The 20,875-nt window shown below is 42.5% G+C and overlaps 1 protein-coding gene across 1 annotated transcript in view; it reads left to right on the forward strand.

Annotated features, from left to right (window-relative positions):
* The window catches only part of TUBGCP5 (tubulin gamma complex associated protein 5), a 44,452-nt gene that overhangs the window by 1,035 nt on the left and 22,542 nt on the right, over positions 1-20,875 (forward strand). Inside the window, exons 2-8 of the mRNA XM_019529430.1 lie at positions 1,060-1,113; positions 1,204-1,312; positions 3,038-3,134; positions 7,959-8,038; positions 11,007-11,142; positions 14,796-14,913; positions 16,596-16,685. Of these exons, the coding sequence (XP_019384975.1) occupies positions 1,060-1,113; positions 1,204-1,312; positions 3,038-3,134; positions 7,959-8,038; positions 11,007-11,142; positions 14,796-14,913; positions 16,596-16,685 (684 nt within the window). The remainder of the gene's footprint in view (positions 1-1,059; positions 1,114-1,203; positions 1,313-3,037; positions 3,135-7,958; positions 8,039-11,006; positions 11,143-14,795; positions 14,914-16,595; positions 16,686-20,875) is intronic.

The raw sequence follows: 20,875 nt of genomic DNA on the forward strand, positions 1-20,875 counted from the left end.
CCCGCTGATCTTTACAGATGCTGCAGAGCCAGGTTGAAGTAACATGCTGCCTCTTCTGGGCATCTGCGAGGCTTGGCACTGCTTACCGCCTTTTTTCCTGGGTTGTTGGGTTTTTTTGTTTTTGTTTTTTTGTTTGCAAGCAGCAACACCCAGAGTTGGTGCCCATGCTGTGTAGGGTCTCAGCCCCTGTGTTTCCTCTCTTCTTGCCAGCCCATTCACAGCCTCTTGGAAGAGTAGGTTGTTGCCTATAAAAACTCACATTTGGCCAAGCCAGTTGTTCCCCATGGTGTCCCCTTGCCCTTCCTTCTGCCCATTTTTAAGGTAGATGTAATAATCATACAGAGTTAAGGGCTGGAAGGAGGTAACACTTTAGTGTCCTCTGTAGGATAAGTACTAAAATCCACTTTATTTACCCCCTTTTGTCTTGCATCTGAAATTATTAGCAGTCATTGTTGAACTAGCACCTCTTATATCCCTTCATATTAGAAAGGCAGAAAGACCTTTTCTGGTAGTGGTCCCAGAACCAGTTTTATGGGTTTATTTGGAAATCGTTAGCATTCAGTATGAAACTTGAGGGGGGGGGGGGACTTTGAGATGAGACCTGTGAAAAGGTCTCATTCTGTAGCAGTTGTTGTATATATATTTATATATATTTACAACAGAGTATTGTTACTGCCCACCTAAGACTAATTTACAAGTAGGCGTTGATATTTATTGCATTATGGAACAAAAAAGCCAACCTTAGTTACAGACACATTTTGTTCCATTTGTTTAAAACTGATTCAAGTGGTTGGTGATGTCTAAAAGTAACTTACACCTCACTTCACTATTCTGTGCAGCCAGTGAGGATGATATATTTTTTGGATGATGAAGTAGAAAGTAATTATTGGGTAAATAAGTTTTTTCCTTTTGTTTTTTTTTTGGGGGGGTTAAGAAAAACATATCAACAAATTTGTGCTTAGAAATATAAATATTTGGGTGGCAAATGAGCTGTCTTTCTTGCTAACTTAATCTTCTTTTCAGCCATTTTTTCATATTCTGTTTTCATTTTGCATCCAGATTCCATCGGTTTCTTGATGTAAGCAGTCACAAAGTAGAGAGGACAGTGGAAGGGTAAGCATCTTATTTTACAATGTAGATTAATTCTGTAATTTTGAAGTATTTGTTTAATGTGGTTGTGCTTTTGGTTTTCTTTTTAAATAGGATTTATGAAAAGCTGATTATACATTCAGAACTCAGTAAAGCTGCGAGTTGGAAAAGACTAACAGAAAAGTTTCTGAACTTGCCTCTTCCAAACACTGAAAAGATGAAAGTATGTAGAATGTAACTGTTTTTATCTTCTAGCTTGTTGCCGTTATCCTGATGTTGGATATTTTGTAGCAATTTTATACTGAAACATAAATTAATCACATTATTGTAAGATCGCTGCTCTTTGAGGTGATGTTCCAAGGTATCATCTGCAGTTTTCATACTAGTTTTAAAACATGAATTGCTTGGACATATCACTTGGGTATCTGGGCATACTTTTAATCTTTAATATTACACGTAAGAGTCTCAGAGCCCAATATTCCATTCTGCATATGAACCTTTTTGAGATGCTGAGACAAAAAAGAATGTACTCAAGTAAGGGAGCAGGATGCCAGATTTCAGATGGGAAAACCCCAGTATGAAATGTTTAATGTTTTTAAATTTTGGCTCAGATGGATATCTAGCTGAAGCATATTTTAGTATTGTGGTTGCCTTCCTACTCCGAATATGTTCTTTCATCCCTGTGAATTTTACATGTGGTGTAGGTGTACGAAGTTCCAGATCATCTTAGGGCATCTAATGGATTGAAACTGAATGCTTTCTCACTTTGACTACCTTCACCCTGGCCCCCAACCACCTTCTGTGTGGTTGTTTTGAAGCTAGGTTGTGATCTAATACTGAAAGTTTCCATCACTTTAAAATATAGGCACCCTGAGCTAGCTGAGGCATACTGCATGTTGCTCAACTGTATAGTAAGTCTCTGTGTGATCTGTTCCTAACTGTTGCTCAGAATTTTGTTTTTCATTGAAGTGAACTTTTCTTTGGACTGGTTGAAGTTCCTCTGTATTGTAAAACTAGCACTGGCAATATGAATGCAGCTGGAGTCACTAAATCCCCTCTGGGAAGTTTCAGCCTATAAATGGTTTAAACTGTGTTTTGGTTTTCACTTTGATACAGCAGTCTATGTGCATAGGAATATTGCAGGGATTCTAAGTACTAATGACTACTTACCAGAGTTCTTATTACCTAGAAATTCAACTGAATGGAGTAGTAAGCAAAAATACCAGTACTAGCATTATACCAGAAAAAAAGTTGCATTTAGAATTTGCAGTCTCATGACTAGAAAGGGTTTGTGACTTGTTAGCAGTGAACTTGGGAGTCTCTCTGCCTGGCTCAGTGGAGCTTGGGTATTACAAGTGTGCAGCATATAATAGGATCTGTGACACAATTTTCTACGATCAATTACTATTGCAAAGTGCTGCAATATTGTAATACATAGTTGAGTGCAGTGCTGCTTTTATAATAATTTAGGTACGAGATTTGTTTTTAATAGAAGTGGATATTTTCCTTCTAGTCCCAAACAGCTTTTACCAGTTAATTTTAAATGAAAAAGATCAAAATATTCAGGATCTATATGATAGAATCTTCATCAGATAGTACCAGCCATAAAAGACAAATGGTGTGCTAGTAGTTTTGTGCAGTTTCACAGAAATGTAAAATAGTAGTTCTAGAGTAACATTTATGAGGGTTTAAGGATTTATTCTTTTAATCTGAAAGAATGCAAAGTGATGTGGTATTTAAACATTACAAATTATGTGTAATTTAAGAGTTTTAGTTTACTTAATATTTAGTTTGTATTGGAAAAATAAAATGAATTAGGGTGTCCATTATTTGAGCCAATCATGTGCATTCCTACATAGAATAATTCAATAGGAATTCTTGTCTGTTTCCTAAATTCTTTAAAAACCATTTAGTTCATTTACTCATTTGCTGCTTTTGTTCTTTAAAGACAGATGCTCATTATGCCATCCTGTCTCTTCTACTTTGCCTATCTGATTCTCCTTCCAATACCAACTATGTGGAAAAGCCAAGAGAGAAAGAAGTGGGTAAGGTGACAAGATTTTTACTTTCCAAATGAAAACTACAATGCCAAGTAACAGTCTGCAAAGACTGCATGTCACAGGGGCACTGAGATGCCCTGTTCCTAGGCAGGAATAAGGGCAGCTGCCAATCACAAGGGCAGCTCAGGTGATGGTTGCTGGGGCAACCATGCTGGTCAGGTGACCAGGAGGGGGCAGGGCCAGGCCTTTATAAACAGCCCAGGCTGAAGCTTCCCTGCTGACAACCGGAGATGCAAGACCTCTGCAGTAGAACCAAGCAGAGCAGAGGCGAGCGATGCAGCCTGGTCACCCAGGCGGTTGCATCATGGGAAGGGGGAGAGAACCCTGATTGGGAAGCTAGAAGGTGGGACATAGTGGCCATAAGGGCATGGCACTTAAGTTCTAGCCAGGAGGCTTATTTTCGGTTATAGCCAGTTGGGTCACGGCTTTACGTTTCTTGTTTGTTATTGCTAAATACCAGAGGACTGGGTGAGGCTGTAGGGGTGCACGGAGGCCTCACGGGAGCTCCCCAGTAATCTGGGGGTTCCTGGTGCCCTGTGGGGTACAGTGAGTGGTGCCAGGTAGGCATAGCTGTTCGTGCCAGTGTGGTGCGGTGTTGAGGGGTGTTGACCCCAGCCCTGTGGGGCGATAAGCGGAGAAGTCCGAGTAGGGTGAAAGACCCTGACGGTGGTCTAGGGGGCCAGCCGTGAGAAGGACTTGAGAAGCCCCAGGAGCGGGCATGTGTACTGAGAGAAGCCCCAGGAGCGGGCACATATTACTGATAGAAACCCCAGTAGGGGTGCGGACTGGAAAGGGTCCCAGAGGGGCTCGACAGTGGTGGGGATCCTGAAGGGTCAAAGGGGCCCGGTAAGGCTCAGGCCACCTGAGCCCAACTGGGAATTGATAGAATTCCCAGTAGGGGTGCGGACTGGAAAGGGTCCCAGAGGGGCTCCACAGTGGTGGGGACCCTGAAGGGTCAAAGGGGCCAGGTAAGGCTCAGGCCGCCTGAGCCCAACTGAGAAGAGTACTGTCAGTAAGCCCAAGAGGGCTAACGGATAGAGGGGCACCGGTTGTGTGACAAGCCCGGGGCACCAGAGAAGGGGTGCCGGTTGCTTGACAAGCCCAGGGGCGCTGGGCAGGGCGCAGAAAAGAAAAGGACCTGATAACATCCTGAAGAGTTGCGAGACTTGGGGTGTGCTAAAGGGGAGGTAGGAGGCTTGCATAGCCCATAAGGCTGGGGTGCACCAGGTCACTCCATACGGAACGGGGGACAGTGTAAGCATAGCATGGTGTCCAGGGCAACAAGAGGCAGCCTCCCTTTTAGAACCATATACCTACAAGACGTGGCGGGCGAGTTAGAGGGTGCTGGATCACCTAATTGGCACGGCAGGGGGCGCTAGTGGGATCACGGCCACTCCTAGGCCCCAACCCGTGACACCGCAGCTGTCCTTGCAGCCTTGGACCATGTTGGTTTAAACTTGTTTCCAGGACCTCTGCTAATTATCTTCTGTAAGTTTTGTCTTGTATACAATCCATCTATCATATTTATTCAATTCTAGGATGACCACTTAAGCAAAAATTTTGTTTGGTATTATTTTTATAAATGGGTATACTGACAAACTGCAGTAATAACAGTAAGTTATACTGTTATATAAATTCAACATCAAGTTCAGTTCAAGCTTAAGTCTAACCTGTATTAGGTTGTGTTCAGAACCTGGAGAGTACTATGGCATTCTGGATCCCTCCCCACTGCTGCCCAGAGTCTCGCTTTATGTTGGGTCCACTGTTGAATGCTGGGTCCCTTGTCTTCGTAGCTGTGTCCCTCCCTGAAGCATGCAAGTTACCTGGCTGGTTCCTGCATGGTCCCTTCTCACTGTGTGCCTGGGTGCACGGTCAGTTCGCAGTTCCTCCCCACAGCTTTTTGGCTGACCCCTGCTGGGTTGCTCCAACCTGCTGCCTCACTAGTGGGTGCTGAAGCAACTTGGCACATGCTGACCAAGCTCTTTGCATGCAGCTGGGAATGACCCAGCAGGCACCGGCCAGGCATTGTCCCCACAGCATATAGGGTTTGTGGCCAGTGTGTTCTGAGTCATTCTGAGCTGCTACCTGGCTAGCGGGTGCTAGCTGGAGGTCCTAGCATGTAGTGAAGGACCCAACCAGCCTGCCAGCACGTGCCAAGTTGTCCTGGCACCTGCCAGCCAGTCAGCAGCTCAGAGTGACTCTGTGCTGGTCAGTCTCCTCACATACAGCTGGGAATGATCCAGCTGGTTCCAGCCAGGAACTGTTCCCACAGCCTGAGGACTTTCTGGCCAGCATGTGCTGAGTCTCTCCAACACCTGCCAGCCAGGCAGCAGCTTAAAGTAACCCTACATGCTGAGGGGAGAATGCTTAGCCTGCATAAGCCCAGTCCCTCTCTGCTACGTGGCCATGTGCTGCGTGCTTCACTGTGCTGCTTTCTCACTTAACTTGCCATCCACTGCACATCTTCCTATTTTCAAGCAAGTTGTATTCAACTGCAAGGCAAGACTTAATTTCTTCCCCAACCCCCTTGCCTGCTCCCATGTTGAATGGGAGAAAAAAGTCTTGTCTTGTTACTTGTTTACTCAATTCTAAGTTCATCTGTAATATGCCACCCTGGCTTGTCCTTCTGTCCTATCTATTTAAGATACTCTGGCCATAGTGGATGGGGAAAGTTGGAATTAAGACTTTCCAAATACAGTCTGTTTGGTAGTACCAGAAGTTGTCATCATCTAATGGCTATTTGTGTTGAGCGTATCCATTTTCCTCTGGACAAATGTTGACATCACTGACTACTGTCACAGTCAGTGTTTGCAGCCTCATCAGAGAATCCAATGGCTGAATCGACATAGAACCAGATATATTGTCATTGGTGGAACCTCCAATTTAGGATTGATGTATTCCAGGAAAGTTGAAGGAAGTTTGAATTGCTGCTATATTTGTTATGAGTGTAAATGGAGGACTTTGCTTTTTAACACCATTAATTTGATATGTTACAGTATGATTAAATTGAGTCAGAAGTAGAAATTTACCCAAACCTAATAACTTTGTATGTAAATCCACATGGAGTACTCATGCAAAGACTTGACATAATCCAATTTGTTTATTATGCAATATTTTCCTTTTCACCCAAAGTGCATTGAGGCTCCAGGAAGTAGAAGGGAGGGAAGTTTTCTATTCCAACTAATCTGAACTTAACAGTACTTGCTGCCCAACTAAACTTAGCAGGAATTGTTTTTCCTCAGTTTCCTCTTGCAATTCTACTATATATGTACAACATCAGGTAGTATAATACAATTTTTAAACCCATGCCTCTGACAAAAAGAAATGGTGGAAAGTTAGTAATGCTTAAATGGATCAAATATAAGGGGGAGAAGGGGGAGAAATGGAAGTTACGAAGTGTGTTTCCTGAAACTAACATAAATCTTTGTAGCATTTATTTACATCGGTGAGTAATATAGTATAGGTGGAATGGATAGTGTTGTAGACAAAATTGAAGGAGACTTTTGTAGCTTTAAAACTTTTCTGTGAGTGGATTCTGCCCATTGTTAGCATTGGAGCACTTGCAGATCAACTCAAAGAACTTCAGTAGCTCGCCTCTAATTCCAAATATTTGATTAAAATATCTTATAAAAAATAAGCATAATATCAAATAAGCTTCTTGTATGTTCTTTTTTTTTATGTTGAGAATAAAAATGAGGGTTTGTGCCCTTAAGTAAAAGACCTGATCCTGAAAAGACATGTAAGGTTGCATATTTGTAACATTTCCATTGAAGTGTGAATGTCACTAGTTGAATTGAGTAAAACTATTCACTCTTGCAAGTCTTTTCACGTTTACGGCCTTGGATACAAAAGACATGAAATTGGGCAGACAAGATAATGATGCATTAGGCTGTATATCATGCAAATATATTTTAAAACAGTTGAAAGAGCACCTCAGAAGGAATATTATAGTTAGAGAAATGCCAAGTTAATAAGTTGCATCTAGATGTTCATCAGGGGTGTGAAACTTGCTCCTCACCCATTACCCTCAATTGGATCTGTACCATGGGGTTTCTCAGAGGCTGTATCTGGACTCATCTCTGGCAGTGGGATGACCAACAGTGATGTAAACCAACCCCAAATTCTCAGCCTCTCCAGAGCAAAATCTTTAATAATGTGTTACTAGACCATTTTATACTCCAGTGAAACTTGTACAGGTTTCCTTTGCTTTATGTGAATCTTCTACGTGCATATTCACTCTTATGTGATGATAACCCTTTTTATATGAAAAATTTGTTATATATGAGGTAAATTCACTTTTAGGCGATTGGTGTGGTGGAAACCCTCAGTCTGCTGCTTTGTGTGGTGCATTTTGGGAGTGATGCGCACCAAAATATAGTCTCTTGTGCAGATCTGTGCTCCTTGCTTGTCTGCAACGTGTGCTTCTGTAGTTGCCATCCCCATTAGGGTAACATTCACCACCACCCTGTGCTGGTGTGTACTGTCTGCTGTTGGTGAGTACCAAAATTGTCTTGTAAAAGGGTGGAAATGGGTCTGGGGCTCAGTATAGTTAAGGTCTTGGAACATATCCCTATTTCTTACATTGTAAAGTGAGTTCTCTTTATGCAAATACAAATTTATGCACTTCTTCCAGGAACGCATGTACAACATACAACAAGGGAAATATGTATAACATTGCTAAACAGAGTACTATAAATAGAGGAAACAGATTTCCTCTTACTTTTTAACCAGATATTTTTAGCTTTAAAATTTTTTTATATGACGTTAGAATTCAGGGAGACTCAATAGTCCTGTGTCTGTTCCTTTTAGAAAAAGAAGAAGAATTTAACTGGGGAAAGTACTTGATGGAAGGGGAAGAAATTTATTTTGGTCCTGACATGAACTCTCCAGTAAGTTGTCGTATAATAACTCTATTTACGGTTGAGATGTGGTGAGGAAGGTCCTATTATCTGGGTCCCACTAGGCTGCGGCACTGCTTTTACTATGGCACACTTATAGACTTGGGTTCTTTGTCTGCAAGCCCTTTGTGCAAACAGAGTATCTTAACCTAAATGCCACAGATGCCTCAGGATCAGCACCAACTTCTAAGAAATCCCAGTAGCTTAAATGCAACCTCATTTAGAACTCCAGTTTTGTCAGCATTCTGGATGATGGCTAGCCTTACAGGTAAGTATACAAATGTGCACACATCAAAGGCTTCCATAACACCGTTGCCATTTACTTAATAGCATGAGAAATGCACAGTTCTAGGTGCATTACCTGCAGTATCTTGCATACATTTCCCTTCTGCATCCCCCTCAGAACACACCTTAGGCTGAGATCAGGTCGACCCTTATCTGACCTTGGCTGGTCACTGCCTTTAAATTGGCTACCCCTGTTACACAACTGTGCTTAAAGCCTCCTGCTTAAATTTTCCTATATATCTCTATGAGTTCTCTATAACTTCTCTGCAAATAGGCAAGATTAAAAAGGTCTTCTGGGCTTCAGCCAGCCCGTTGCCCAACCTATTTTCACCTCAATAGATCACTATTATTAAGATTTAACAATTGACAGACCTTGAGATTAGAATGGATATGACAGACCTAGTCAGCTGTGTTAGGTGCACAGTCACATAAAGGTATTAAAAATACTTTGCTTATAATACTTCTTCATAATAAAAAAACATGATGTCATAATTCATGAATTATAAATAGATTTCCCATATCAATGCAAGATTCAGTAAAGCAAATAGTTTATGCTTGTTTGCATTGTAGGAGCCTGACACTCTGGAAAAACAGGTTTATTCTCAAGCAGTGGAGGCCCAGGATATCCAGGAAATGGCATTTTAGATCAAGTTTAATGAGTTGATTGGCTCTGTGGAAGTGGGAAGAACAGTGGATGTGACTTTAGCAAGGTGCTTAATATGTATAGTCTCCCAAAACATTCTCACAGGCAAGCTAAGGAAATTAAGGTTGGGTGAATGAACCAGTGGATAGAAAACTGACTGATTCGTTGGACTTAAAGAGTAGTAATCAATGGCTCAGTGTCAGAAGTCATGTGCCCAGCCCTCTAACCATTTTCATTGCCCTCTGCTTGACTCGCTCCAATTTATCCACATCCTTTCTGTAGTGGAGGGGCCCAAAACTGGGCTAAGTACTCCAGATGTAGTTTCACCAGTGCTGAACAGAGGGGAAGAATCGTCTCCCTTGATCTGCTGGCAGTGCTCCTACTAATGCATCCCAGTATGCTATTAGCCTTCTTGGCAACAAGGGAACATTGTGCATCGGTTTGTTCCATACTAAGTGCACGACTTGGTACTATTGAACCTTGTGAGATTTATTTTGGTCTAATTCTCCTATTTGTCAAGGTCTCTCTGAATCCTAACTCTACCCTACAGTGTATCTACTACCTATATCAGCTTAGTGTTCTTTGCAGACTTGCTGAAGGTGGACTCTCTCATATCTTCCACGTCACTGATGAAAATGTTGAACAAAAGTGGCCCCAGGACTGACCCCTGGGGCACTCCACTTGATACTGATTGCCACCTAAACATAGAGCCATTGACAGTAGCTTTCTGTCTGTCTTGTAGTCCATTCATCCAACCCATACTTCCTTAGTTTTGTCTGTGAGAACATTGTGGGAGATCATATCAAAGGCCTTGCTAAAGTCAAGGTATATCACATGTATCAGGTTATATATTACTTAAATCATGAAATTAAATAAGGACAAGTGCAGAGTCCTGCACTTAAGACAGAACGGACCCATGCACTACTACAGGCTAAGGACCCACTGACTGAGTAGCAGCTCTGTAGAAAAAGACTTGGGTGTTACAGTGAACAATAAGCTGAATATAGCCAACCATGTGCCATTGTTGCACCGAAAGCTAGTGACATACTGAGGTGCATTAGTAGGAACATTGCAAGCAGATCTAGATCGAGGGAAGTAATTATCCCCCTGTATTCAGCACTGGTGAGGTCACATCTGGAAAAGTGTGTCCAGTTTTGAGCCTGCCTCTACAGAAAGGATGTGGGCAAATTGCAGGGGTCAGCAAAGGACAAGTAAGATGGTTCGGGGCTTGGGGCACATGACTTCTGAGGAGAGGCTATGGGAACTGGGCTTTTTCAATCTGGGGAAGAGAAGATGGGAGATTTAATAGCAGCCTTCAACTGCCTGAACCCCTGGAGGCTGGTGGCAAAAAGAATGGACTGTTCTCAGTGGTGACAGAGAACAGAGGAAGGAGCAATGGTTTCAAATTGCCGCAAGGTTAGATATTAGCAAAAACTTCTCATTAGGAGGGTAGTAAAGCACCGCAACAGACTACCCAGAGAGGTTTTGGAATCTCCATCTTTAGAGGTTTAAGACCCAGGTAGGCAAAGCTTTGGCTGGCATGATCTAGTTGGGGATGGTCCTGTTTTGATCAGGTGGTTGGACTAGAAGACCTCCTAACTCCCTTTCCAACCCCAATTTTCTATGATTCTATGTTAATAAACCTGTTTAAAAAAAAAAAAATCATACTGGTATACTCGAGACCTAGACCTAAGGTGCTTTTTGATTCCATGGTTGTGGAATGTTTTATGGAATCCTACAGCATGTGCTGAATTGTACTTTAAAAACCATGTATTCTATGTATTTTAGATAAATAGAAAGACAAGGCCCTGAGCTGTAAGAACTAAATTTTGATATTGTACATCAAATTACTTAAACCACATGGAACCAATATACAACTGCATTTTGTTTAAAAAAAAATGGTGAGTGTTAAACTAAGGATTTTCAGGGTTCCTCCTACTTTATCCTCTCCTTTTTAACAAAGCAACCAAGAAGAACTGGGCAGAGATCATTGTATTGCACTAAAAATGTAGCTGGTGTTCTGCTTGATAGGATTGGTCAGAAGACAGTGAAGAGGAGGAAGACACTCAGCCTCTGAGCAGGGAAGATTCTGGCATTCAAGTAGACAGAACACCACAAGAAGAACAAGATCAAAACAAGAAAATGGTACCCAATGTCACTTGGAAAGGTTTGTCTTTTAAAGTGTTCCTTCTTTTTGGGGGGTGGAGGATGGGGACTGCAGAATCTCATAACAAATGGATTGCTTATTACACTTACTTTATGTAGTAAACTGCCTTATTTATGGTCTTATAAACCTGCTACAGTATTAGAATTATAGTTGTTAAAATAACACTGTTCTGTTCAGCAGAGTGAAAACAGTAATGCTTGCATTTTCTCCGTAGCAAAGGCTTGATTCAGTTTTCATTAAAGTAAATGGGGGATGGGGGGCAAAATTCTTCAATTTCCTGTTCAGTGAGAGTATACACGCTCAAGGTGATCTAAAGACTAAATGCATCAAATAAACAAATACAGAAAGGCATACAGTAGGCTCTTGCTAATCTGCAACCCATATAAATGAGCACTCAGTTTCTGTGCACTCCCGATATGGTCACCAGAAACTCAAAGAAAGCAAGTCCCTGTAAGCGTGCAGATTTTTATAGTAGGTTTTATGGCAATATTATGTATTTATGGATTGTTTGGTAGTAATTTTTGTGTTTGTTTTCCCCATTACTTAATTGGCTGCTCTGGTCACATTAGAAGAAAAGAGGTGTTGTTAGCAGGGTTACCAGCCCCAAGATATGTGTGTTATGTATGTATATTTTATTAACAATCTGCAAATTTTTTACTGACAAACGTTTTTATTGATATATATTTTTACTAGCATGTCTTTTACATAACGTCGCTGTCACCCTTTTGCCAGGACCTGAAGCAAGGCCAGATAAAGATTTACCTATTTAATACCAATCAAAATGAAAATGTTTGGTTGTCAGTAAAACGTCTGCAGATTATCACTTTCAAAAAAAATTTTTTATGTGGGAATCCTGCTTAACTGCAATAATGGTTTTACACTATGCTGTTTTACCCCAAGAGTCCCCTATTCAGCTCCACACTCTGCTCCCAATGACTTCCTGCACCATGCTGCCAAGTGGCTCCAATACCTTATCTTAGCACAGACCCCTACGGAGACTCCCATGATCTGAGAAGCCCTGATGAGCTTCCTTCAGGAAGCTGTGCTCCTGCTCAGACACCAAGTGGTGCTGTTCTGTTCTGCTCTGATCTGTCCTTCCATTCTGCCTCCAGTATCTTTCCAACAACACAGCTTCAATCAGGCTACAGTGGTGTAGTGTTTTTTTTATAGGTAGATTCATTTTTGCAGGTTTTGCACGCAGGCATTTTTAGCTTTGGGTGGTTGTTTTTTTTTTTTTTTTTTACAGTCTCTTCCTAAATTTAAAGACAGTCTCTAAGGTATCTAATAAACATATGTATTATCCTGCTTTCTGCTTTACTTCAGATTAACACATAGGGTTGCCAACTAACTAAGTCATAGGTGCATAAGCTTTCATAAGTAGCAGTTTTATCAGATCTATCATAGCATCTGATGAGAATGGACCCTGGTTTTCTGTGATTAAAAAAAATCACAAATTCTCTGATTAACCCTCCTCACACACACGCAGTCTCTGATAACCCCCCCCTTAATCTGCAATTAAAATGAAATGCCCCTATATATCTATCTATAGATATCTATAGGTATCAATTGAGCACAATGTTTTATTTATATATTTACTATTTTAAAGCAATTTGGAAGCCTACCAGTGCCTCAGTCACTATAATAAAATCAATTCTAAATACCTATAAATGTTGGTTTTTGAGTTGTTTATCATGGAAAATCAGAACTCCTAGCTCACCAGAATGCAGATCTAGGCCCCTTACCTCCCACCCACAGCCTTCTGGCCCTGCTGGTGCTCCTGCCCCCTCCCCAGCCCTGCCAGAGGGGGGGCCCAGCTGCCAAGAGTACAGGGCCAGGGACCCAGGTCTGCAGCCCCCTGCCTCCAGCAGTAGCGCCTGAGCCCTGGCTGCTGCCCATGGGCAGTGCGTACTGTGGCTGAGTGGAGCATGGAGCCCAGCTCCCATTCCCCTGTGGGCAACATTGCTGGAGTGGAGCAAAATGGGGAGGGGGCGGAGCAGGTGTGGGCTGCCCACTGCACGCTTGGGCCCAGCAGGCAGGACCTGGTGCTGTAGGGCAGAGCGGGGCCAGGTGGGGAAGCTCCTTGCTGCTGCAAGCCATGAGGTACCCCCTGCTGCCAGGCAGTCAAGGGCACTTTGCTAGGGTGGTGCATGGCTTGCAGCAGCAAGGAGCTTCCCCATCCGGCCCCACTCTGTCCTGCCACACCAGGTTCTACCTGCTGGGCCTCAGGGGGAGGGCAGCAGGGCGTGGAGCCTGAGCCTGCAGCGAGCAGCCTGCATCCACCCCTGTCCTTTGCACAGATCTGGGGCCATGTGCCTCCTGTGCCCCCTCTGGGAGTGCATGCAACAGATGGGAGCCAGGCCCCAGACAAGTCCCCCATGGCCCCATCCCACTTCCTGCTGGCGCTCTGTGACTTTGCATTCTGTCTGCCGGTCCCAAGCCCTGCACACCACCCAGCTGGACAACAGCCACAGCCCTGCCTAACTCCTTCCCTGTAGGGGGCCTCAGTTTTTCCCTCCTCTCTGACAGACTTACCTGTGGGAGCTGCTCTCCAGGCTGCCTGGCGGCCATGTGCATGTACATGCAAGAGGCACTCCCTGCCTGACCACCCTGCCTTACAAGGAAAGGCTGAGGGACCTTGGACTCTTCAGTTTAAAAAAGAGAAGGCTGAGAGGGGACTTAGTAGCAGCTTACCACTACATCAGGGGAGTTCAGCAAGTGCTCGACAAACAGCTGTTTACCAGGGCACCCTTGGGGAAAACTAGGAGTAATGGCCACAAACTCCTAGAAGACTAGTTCAGGCTCAACAGTAGAAAAAACTTTTTCACAGTCAGGGTGCCCAGACTGTGGAATAAGCTCCCTCCAGAGGTGGTGTAGTCGTCTACCCTGGGAATCTTCAAGAGGAGACTGGATGGTCACCTTGCTGGGGTCTTTCCTGCCTAGTGCAAGGGGATGTACCCAATGATTTTCCAAGGTCCCTTCCAGCCTTACAGTCCGTGAACTGTCCTTCCGTCGTCGTCGTCCCCGCCACCCCCCCCAAGCCCCTTGCAGGTTAGAAGTCTGCCAGCCTGCAGAGAGCTTTTTGCAGAAATGAAAAATCCACGTTTTTCTCAGGTAAAAGGAAAAATCTATATTCTGCCCACTCCCCATTTTTCTGTGGGAAACAGAAAACCCAGATCCCTGCTGATGAGGCCGCTTCTTAAGTCACTGCTTACAGAAGCTTATGCATCTCAGATTTATTTAGTCTTAAGTTGCAGATCCATCCTGCTTTCTGTTTCACGTTAAGTGACATCACTGGTATTTACCAGTTTTCTTTTGTAATTCATCTTTAGCATAATTCTTGTATGCATTATTTTAATATTTTCCTAAAATAAAGGGTATTTCCTGAAGAAGAAAAGATGTGTAAGTATATCCGTGATTTATTTTTAAGATGTGGCATCTGTGCGTATAAACTTATGTGCACTTGTAATGACTGTTTTCTTATGTAATAAAGTGTCAATAGCCATTTATTGGAATAAATCTATACTTCTAAAGCTAATAACTGTTTTAAATTTGTAGGCTCAGTGATCTGTTTTTGTTTTAGTATTTTTTGGGTTTTTTGAAAAATCTCCTTACATAAATAAAATCTCCAGCTAACTATCAAATATGTTTACCAGTGGGAGAGCCAGATGCACGCAGTTGGCTGGAGCAGCATGTGGCACCACAGTACTGGACAGGAAGAGCTCCTCATTTTTCTCATAGTTTGCATTTACATTCCAACTTGGCTGCTGTCTGGTGAGGAAATAATGTTTGCTGTATATTCACCACCAAAATGGCATAACTGAGCTGTAGTGCTGATAAAGTGTGTGGAAGGGACAGAAGGGGTTTTTGTTTACTTTTTCCAAAACCTCAGTATCCTTTACTGATTTTGAATTTTAAAAAAATGGAAATGAAATGGAAATTAGTAAAATAAACCAGCATTATAAATTTACATAGTTGTTGTTAGGATATTTTTTTAAAAATTTTATTATAAATTATTACTATGCTAATCTATTTTTGTTAGGTTACTGTTTTGTTTGTTTCTTAGATTTATATGCTGCCTTTTCCCAAAAAAGGCTTGGGGTAGCACACTAGATCCTGACCTTAATGAGGAGGGGAACAGGAGAAGACAGTGACATGAATAAAGTGATTAAAGCCCCTGGCCATTTCTGCCCTCTGCCGCAGCTTACTTTGAATCAGCTCTGGCCATACCCAGGCAGCAACAGCCATGACGGCTCTGGCTGCTGGCTGGGTTAGTGTTGGAGCTAGAGCTGCAGTAGCTCCCCTGACCTGTGCAGTCTACCCCATGGTAAATGGAAAGAAAATCTTTGTCCTGGATTTGAGTGTGGTATTTACTCGCTTCTCCAGAAAAGGACCTGGAGGTTACAGTGGACAATAAGATGGATGCGAGTCAGCAGAGTGCCTCTGTTGACAAGAAGGCTAGTGGCGTACTGGGCTGCATTAGGAGTGTTGCCAGCAGATCGAGCAAAGTAATTATTAGAGGTACACAAATATATTGGTGCTATATTGAATCGGTGCTAATCAAAGGAAAACTAACATTATTGGCTTTTTTTGGCCAGTGTAGCCAATCATGTACCGATAAATATAATGCATCTTCTGGCTTGGATCCTGGACACCACATGCATGTGAACAGCTGCAGCATGCACGTGGCCAGGAATGCAGCCAGGCAGCGTGAATAGCAGCTCCCTGCAGGTAAGTCTGGAGGAGAAGGGGCAAGGCGGGGAAGATCAAGGTCCCCACAGTGAGGGAGGGAGTGGGGCAGGGAGCCAGGGTAACAAGTGGGACCCAGGGCTGGAGTGGGGGGAGCAGGACAGAGCCATGGGTGTTGGGGGGCAGCTTCCTGCTGCTGTGTCCACCCCTAGGGGAAGCATGGGGGGCATGAGCTCCCTTAGATTTTTGCGTGGGGCAAGGGCAGAAGGGTGCTGATTTTGATGAGCTTTAGTTCATTTGACAAGCTTTAGTTCAAGCGCCCCTGCCTCTATTTTTAAGCACCAGGATGCTGATCCCCTGAATGAGCCACCCACAGCTCCGTCCTGTTTCCCACTCCTAGGGTCCCATTCACAACCCTGCCTGGGCAGTGCCCCCGGCTCCCGCCCCACTCCCTCACCATGGGGTCCTCAGTCTTCCTTCCCGCCCCCCCTTCCCCTCCACAGACTTAACTGCACTAAGCTGCTGTCCATGATGTCTGACTGCATTCCTGTAAATCAGTTATTGGGATCTGTGTCAGCCAGTATGCCTGCTGAATAATTGGCTGCTGGTATCAGCCAAGAAAATCTTTATCAGTGCACCGCTAGTAATTATTCTGGGAAATAAGTTATGGAAGAATTCAGCAAAAGATTACTGCTTGATTCTTGTTTATAATCATTGTGGTTTTTGACACTTTAAATTCATAATACTTTTTTATTTTTTTCTTGTAGGGAGCAGCACTTGTACAGCAGTGATCCATTATACATGCCAGAAGAAAGAACTCTAGTTACTGAAACGCATGTTATACGGGAAACGCTTTGGTAAGCAGAATTTCAAAGATACTTGAGTATTCCATTGATGGAAGAATCTCTTATTCTAACCTAACAATGTTATAGGGGAGAGATTTATGGTTGGATTTCAATTTCAGAAAAGGGACCTTACTAAATTGTTTAGTTTATATATTATTATCATCATCATCATCAGTAATAATTGCAAAAGCTGTGTGTTTTAAAGATTGATTTAGAAGCCAGAAAACAACCCAGTTTACGCTGCCATTTCATGTATTGCAATACTAATACTAACAAAATTAAAAATATAAAATTCTGAATTTACGAACATTTTATCTATCGGGTAAGATGTTTTTGTTTCTCTCACTATATAAAAGAATTTTGAGCTTAATTCATAAGATGCGTTTAGGTGGGAGGAAAACTGTAGAAGAAAGAATGGAGGATGAGATTGAAGTTGAGAAATTAATTGTCAAAGATCTTCACTTGCTGGGTTATATTGCATCCTTTCTGTCAGTTGTCTGTTATCATGTACCCTTCAACTAAGGTTTGCCTAACGGTTGTAGATTTCAGTTGGCTTCCAAAATGCAATACAAAATGTAGTCTTTTATGCCTAGCTATATGGGCTCCCTTTTCACTCTGTCTTGCCACAGCAGTCACAGTCCAGTTGGGTTTTTATAACACATTTCAAATATGGTTAAGGGGCTATATCTTTAGAACTTGCCTTCACCAGTCTATCAGGAGTGAGTGCGTTAGTTAAGCTTCAGATAAAAAGTCAAGGCTTGTTTTGTCCAGGTCTTTCTTCTCATTTTCAGTATTCAAATATTAAACATTCCTGTAACACTTTAATAATAATAACAGTTCTAACATGGGTTATATTTTTGCCAGAAATATTTTGGTGTTGTCCCACTTTTCTTTTGTGCTAAGGTCCATAGATCCATGTACAAAGCATTTCCAAGGCATAAGATGGTGATGGCAGAATCACACCTGATGGTTTCTTTCACCAAAGGAATGACCTACCTGCTGAAGTCTTTTATGACCTGACAGAGTATTGCTGTTCCCATATTTAGGAAAATTTCCAAACTTTTATTTCAGTTTTTAGACTTAATTTGTATAACTTCCCAGCTCTATGACGGGGCTGCATTTGTTTTTTATTGTATTTCAATTACACTTAATCCTTTTGAGGTGTTTGCAGTGGCTGTTTCCTTTACAGACCTCAGTGAGAGAACTAGGCGAAAAAACTACAGTTAAAGCAATAGTCTGGGTCTCCTGATCCCCTATTTAAGTGTCTTGAGGAGCTTGGCAAGCTGTGTTGATAGAATGCAGCCTCTCTTTCAATACAGTTTGAATATTGTCACCGATTGCCATTTTCCCAAGCAGAAAGGAGGCCAAGCAAGATGGGAAAGGCCAGGTCATTTTAGCAAGATGTCTTCGTGGGATTGTGATTTTTTTTTTTGGTGAAATTACACTTAAGTGTGCAGTTGCTATAAATATGTAAACTGTAACTAATTGCATGCTTCCTCATGCACCCTACAAAGATGTAATAACAGAAAAAGGGATTTTTTGTCTCACCTTAAAATACTGGAATACATCAGGTGGTTGTTCTGATATGTCATCATTAATCTCCATTCCCTAACTGCTGGATTCTCATTCACCATGCCTTAATACCCAGGTGGTTTCTGTTCTCTTGCAGATTTTAGTGGCTCACCACTATCTCAACTTTTTTCTCAAATGCAGATAGGCATCATCTCAGTTCCTTCTTGTAAGCATTTAAAATTCTTGAGTAATGTAAGGCCAACGGAAGTAAGTGAGTATGAACTGTCATCTGACACTAAATGGTTCCACAAGCTATCATAAACTGCTGACCTGATTGAACAGTATTACAGGTTCCTTTCAACTTAAAAATTGCATGGATTTAAGAATTTTTTGGGGGGGAGGGGGAAAGAAGGTAGGAAATACTTCTTCACTACTAGCATATAGTTCTTGGAATCAGGCACCCAGACAAATGGGTTCCTAAATAGTTCTAGGGGTATGCTGGGAAATATTATGAAAACTGAATCTGTCCAGAGTCATCAAAAAGTGATTTACTGTCATTCTGGCTAGATGTCATAGGAAAGAATACAGGTTATATGGCACTAATAAACTGCAACAGGAAAATACCTGTATGTAAGTGTTATGTAGAACAAGTGCATGGTTATTAGCTGCTGTTCTTGCCTCAGGGTTATCTATAGTTCTTTCAACCAGTCCTGCCTACAGTAATACCCTTCAGTTGGTGTCCAGTTCTCTCAATTCAGGAGCAAAAGTGCAGTAGTCAGGCAGGGCTGCCATTTGTGTTGATTAAATGGGTCCATGACCATGATCCATAGCCTGCAAAACTGGAAGAATTTGGGGAACAATATAATCTGGTATTGGAAGAGAGGGCCCCCATGTGAAGGATCTAAATATGTTTTTTTACTTGTTTTCAAGGCATTTTGCCATCCTCAGAACATCATTTAACAGAAAGATGGCAGCATTTTCCTTTTCTTACTTTTGATCTTCTGAATGCTCTAAGAATCTTTGTCCAGGATCCTATTAGCAATAATACTGGCTTTTGGGAAAAAGGGAATAAACTTTTGCTTTTCCTGGACAGCGTTTTCTGATCAGGTTTTTATACAGAGGGTGGGCTGAAACAAAACATTGAGTGATCAAAATATGCATTTGCCCCAGAAACAAGAAACTCCTCATGTTACCAAGGAAATAAGTCATAGTCCTGATAATGTATTGTTAGTATGAAGTGTCTCCTCAATAGAGAGATTTTTGAACTGCAAGTATAGCATAGTTTCCTCAACAGGGCTTTGTCTGGGATATATAAAGAAAGACCTACGGAGAAGGTCAAATCATGAGGATAAATTTATTTTCAATATGTTAGAGAGAAATAACATATTATTTAACAATGAATCCTACCTAGAACAACATCTCAGCTGTCATGGCATTCATTCCCTGAATAAGAAATAACATTCTCTCAGTAAAGCAACAGAGTGTAGGTCCTCAGGATATTGGCAGTCTCAGGGTAGGGTAGTTGCATCTCAGCATTGAGCTCTGATTGTTAGCCACTAGTTTGCCGAATTGTACGTCTTTATCATCCAATCTTAGCAGATACTATTTCTTTTTTTGCAGAAGTGTTCTGATTAGCCTATGCCCAGGAGAAGACGAATTAATTATAGATAATGTTCCTTGGTTTGGATGTAAATTTTGAAAGAATGAACCTGCTTCCCACCTTGAGGGAACACTGCTTTGAAAACATAGCAGTCTATGAACCTAGCAGTAGAGGCTGACATCCAGGAATTTGGCATTGTCATGACTAGTTGGAATTTACCATCTTCTACATTAAGAGAACCTTCCTGTTTCTCCTCCCAAATGTATTTAATATTATCTGTAATTTAGGAAAGTAGATTTGAATTGCCCTTTTTGAAAGTTTTATTGCAGCCGGAAGGAACCTCGGGAAGTGGAATGTTTCTGCAATTAATAGGCTTGCGTCTGCAATATTAGGTCATTTTATTGGATCCTTGGACTGTTATTATTCAAAGGATTTTAAGAATCGCAAGTGAGCACGGTAAATTATGTAAGGAGAGGGGTCTAGCATTATATAATAGCAATGAACATGAACCACCAGTGCGATGCCGTAGCTGGCAGAGCCAATCAAGCACTGGCATACATCTACCAAGGCATCTCGAGCAAGACTAAAGATGTCATCTTCCCGCTCTACTTGGCTTTGGTGAGCACGCAGCTGGAGTAATGCATCCAGTTCTGGGTGCCGCACTTAAAGAAGGGATGTGGAGAAGCTCAAGAGAGTCCAGGGGTCTCTGGTGCCTCCTGAGTAAGGGCGGCATGTGTCCCCCCTGACACCAGTCAGTGACTGGGTGGGTCCCCTGACGGCCGATCCCGTGGCAACTTCCGCAAGTGGCACAGTTGCTTTTGCTGGCGACCCCACTCCCTGGCTGGTGCTCCTGCCTGCCCCCCTGCCTGCCAGCTAAAAGGGAGCACGGCCTGGCAGGGGGTGCATGTGCACCCTCTACACGTCACCCCTGAGAGTGTTCAAAGGAGGGCTGCTCACATGTTTAAAGGCCTAGAGAGAAGGTCAGATGAGGAGAGGCTGAAAGACTGTTCAGCCTGGACAAATGAAGACTCAAAGGGGACTTGGTGGGAGCCTATAAGTGTATCAGGGTGTATATCAGGGCGTGGGGAGG

Source organism: Crocodylus porosus, unplaced genomic scaffold, assembly GCF_001723895.1.
Source record: "Crocodylus porosus isolate Cpor-Errol unplaced genomic scaffold, CroPor_comp1, whole genome shotgun sequence".
Classification (NCBI taxonomy): Eukaryota; Metazoa; Chordata; order Crocodylia; family Crocodylidae; genus Crocodylus; species Crocodylus porosus.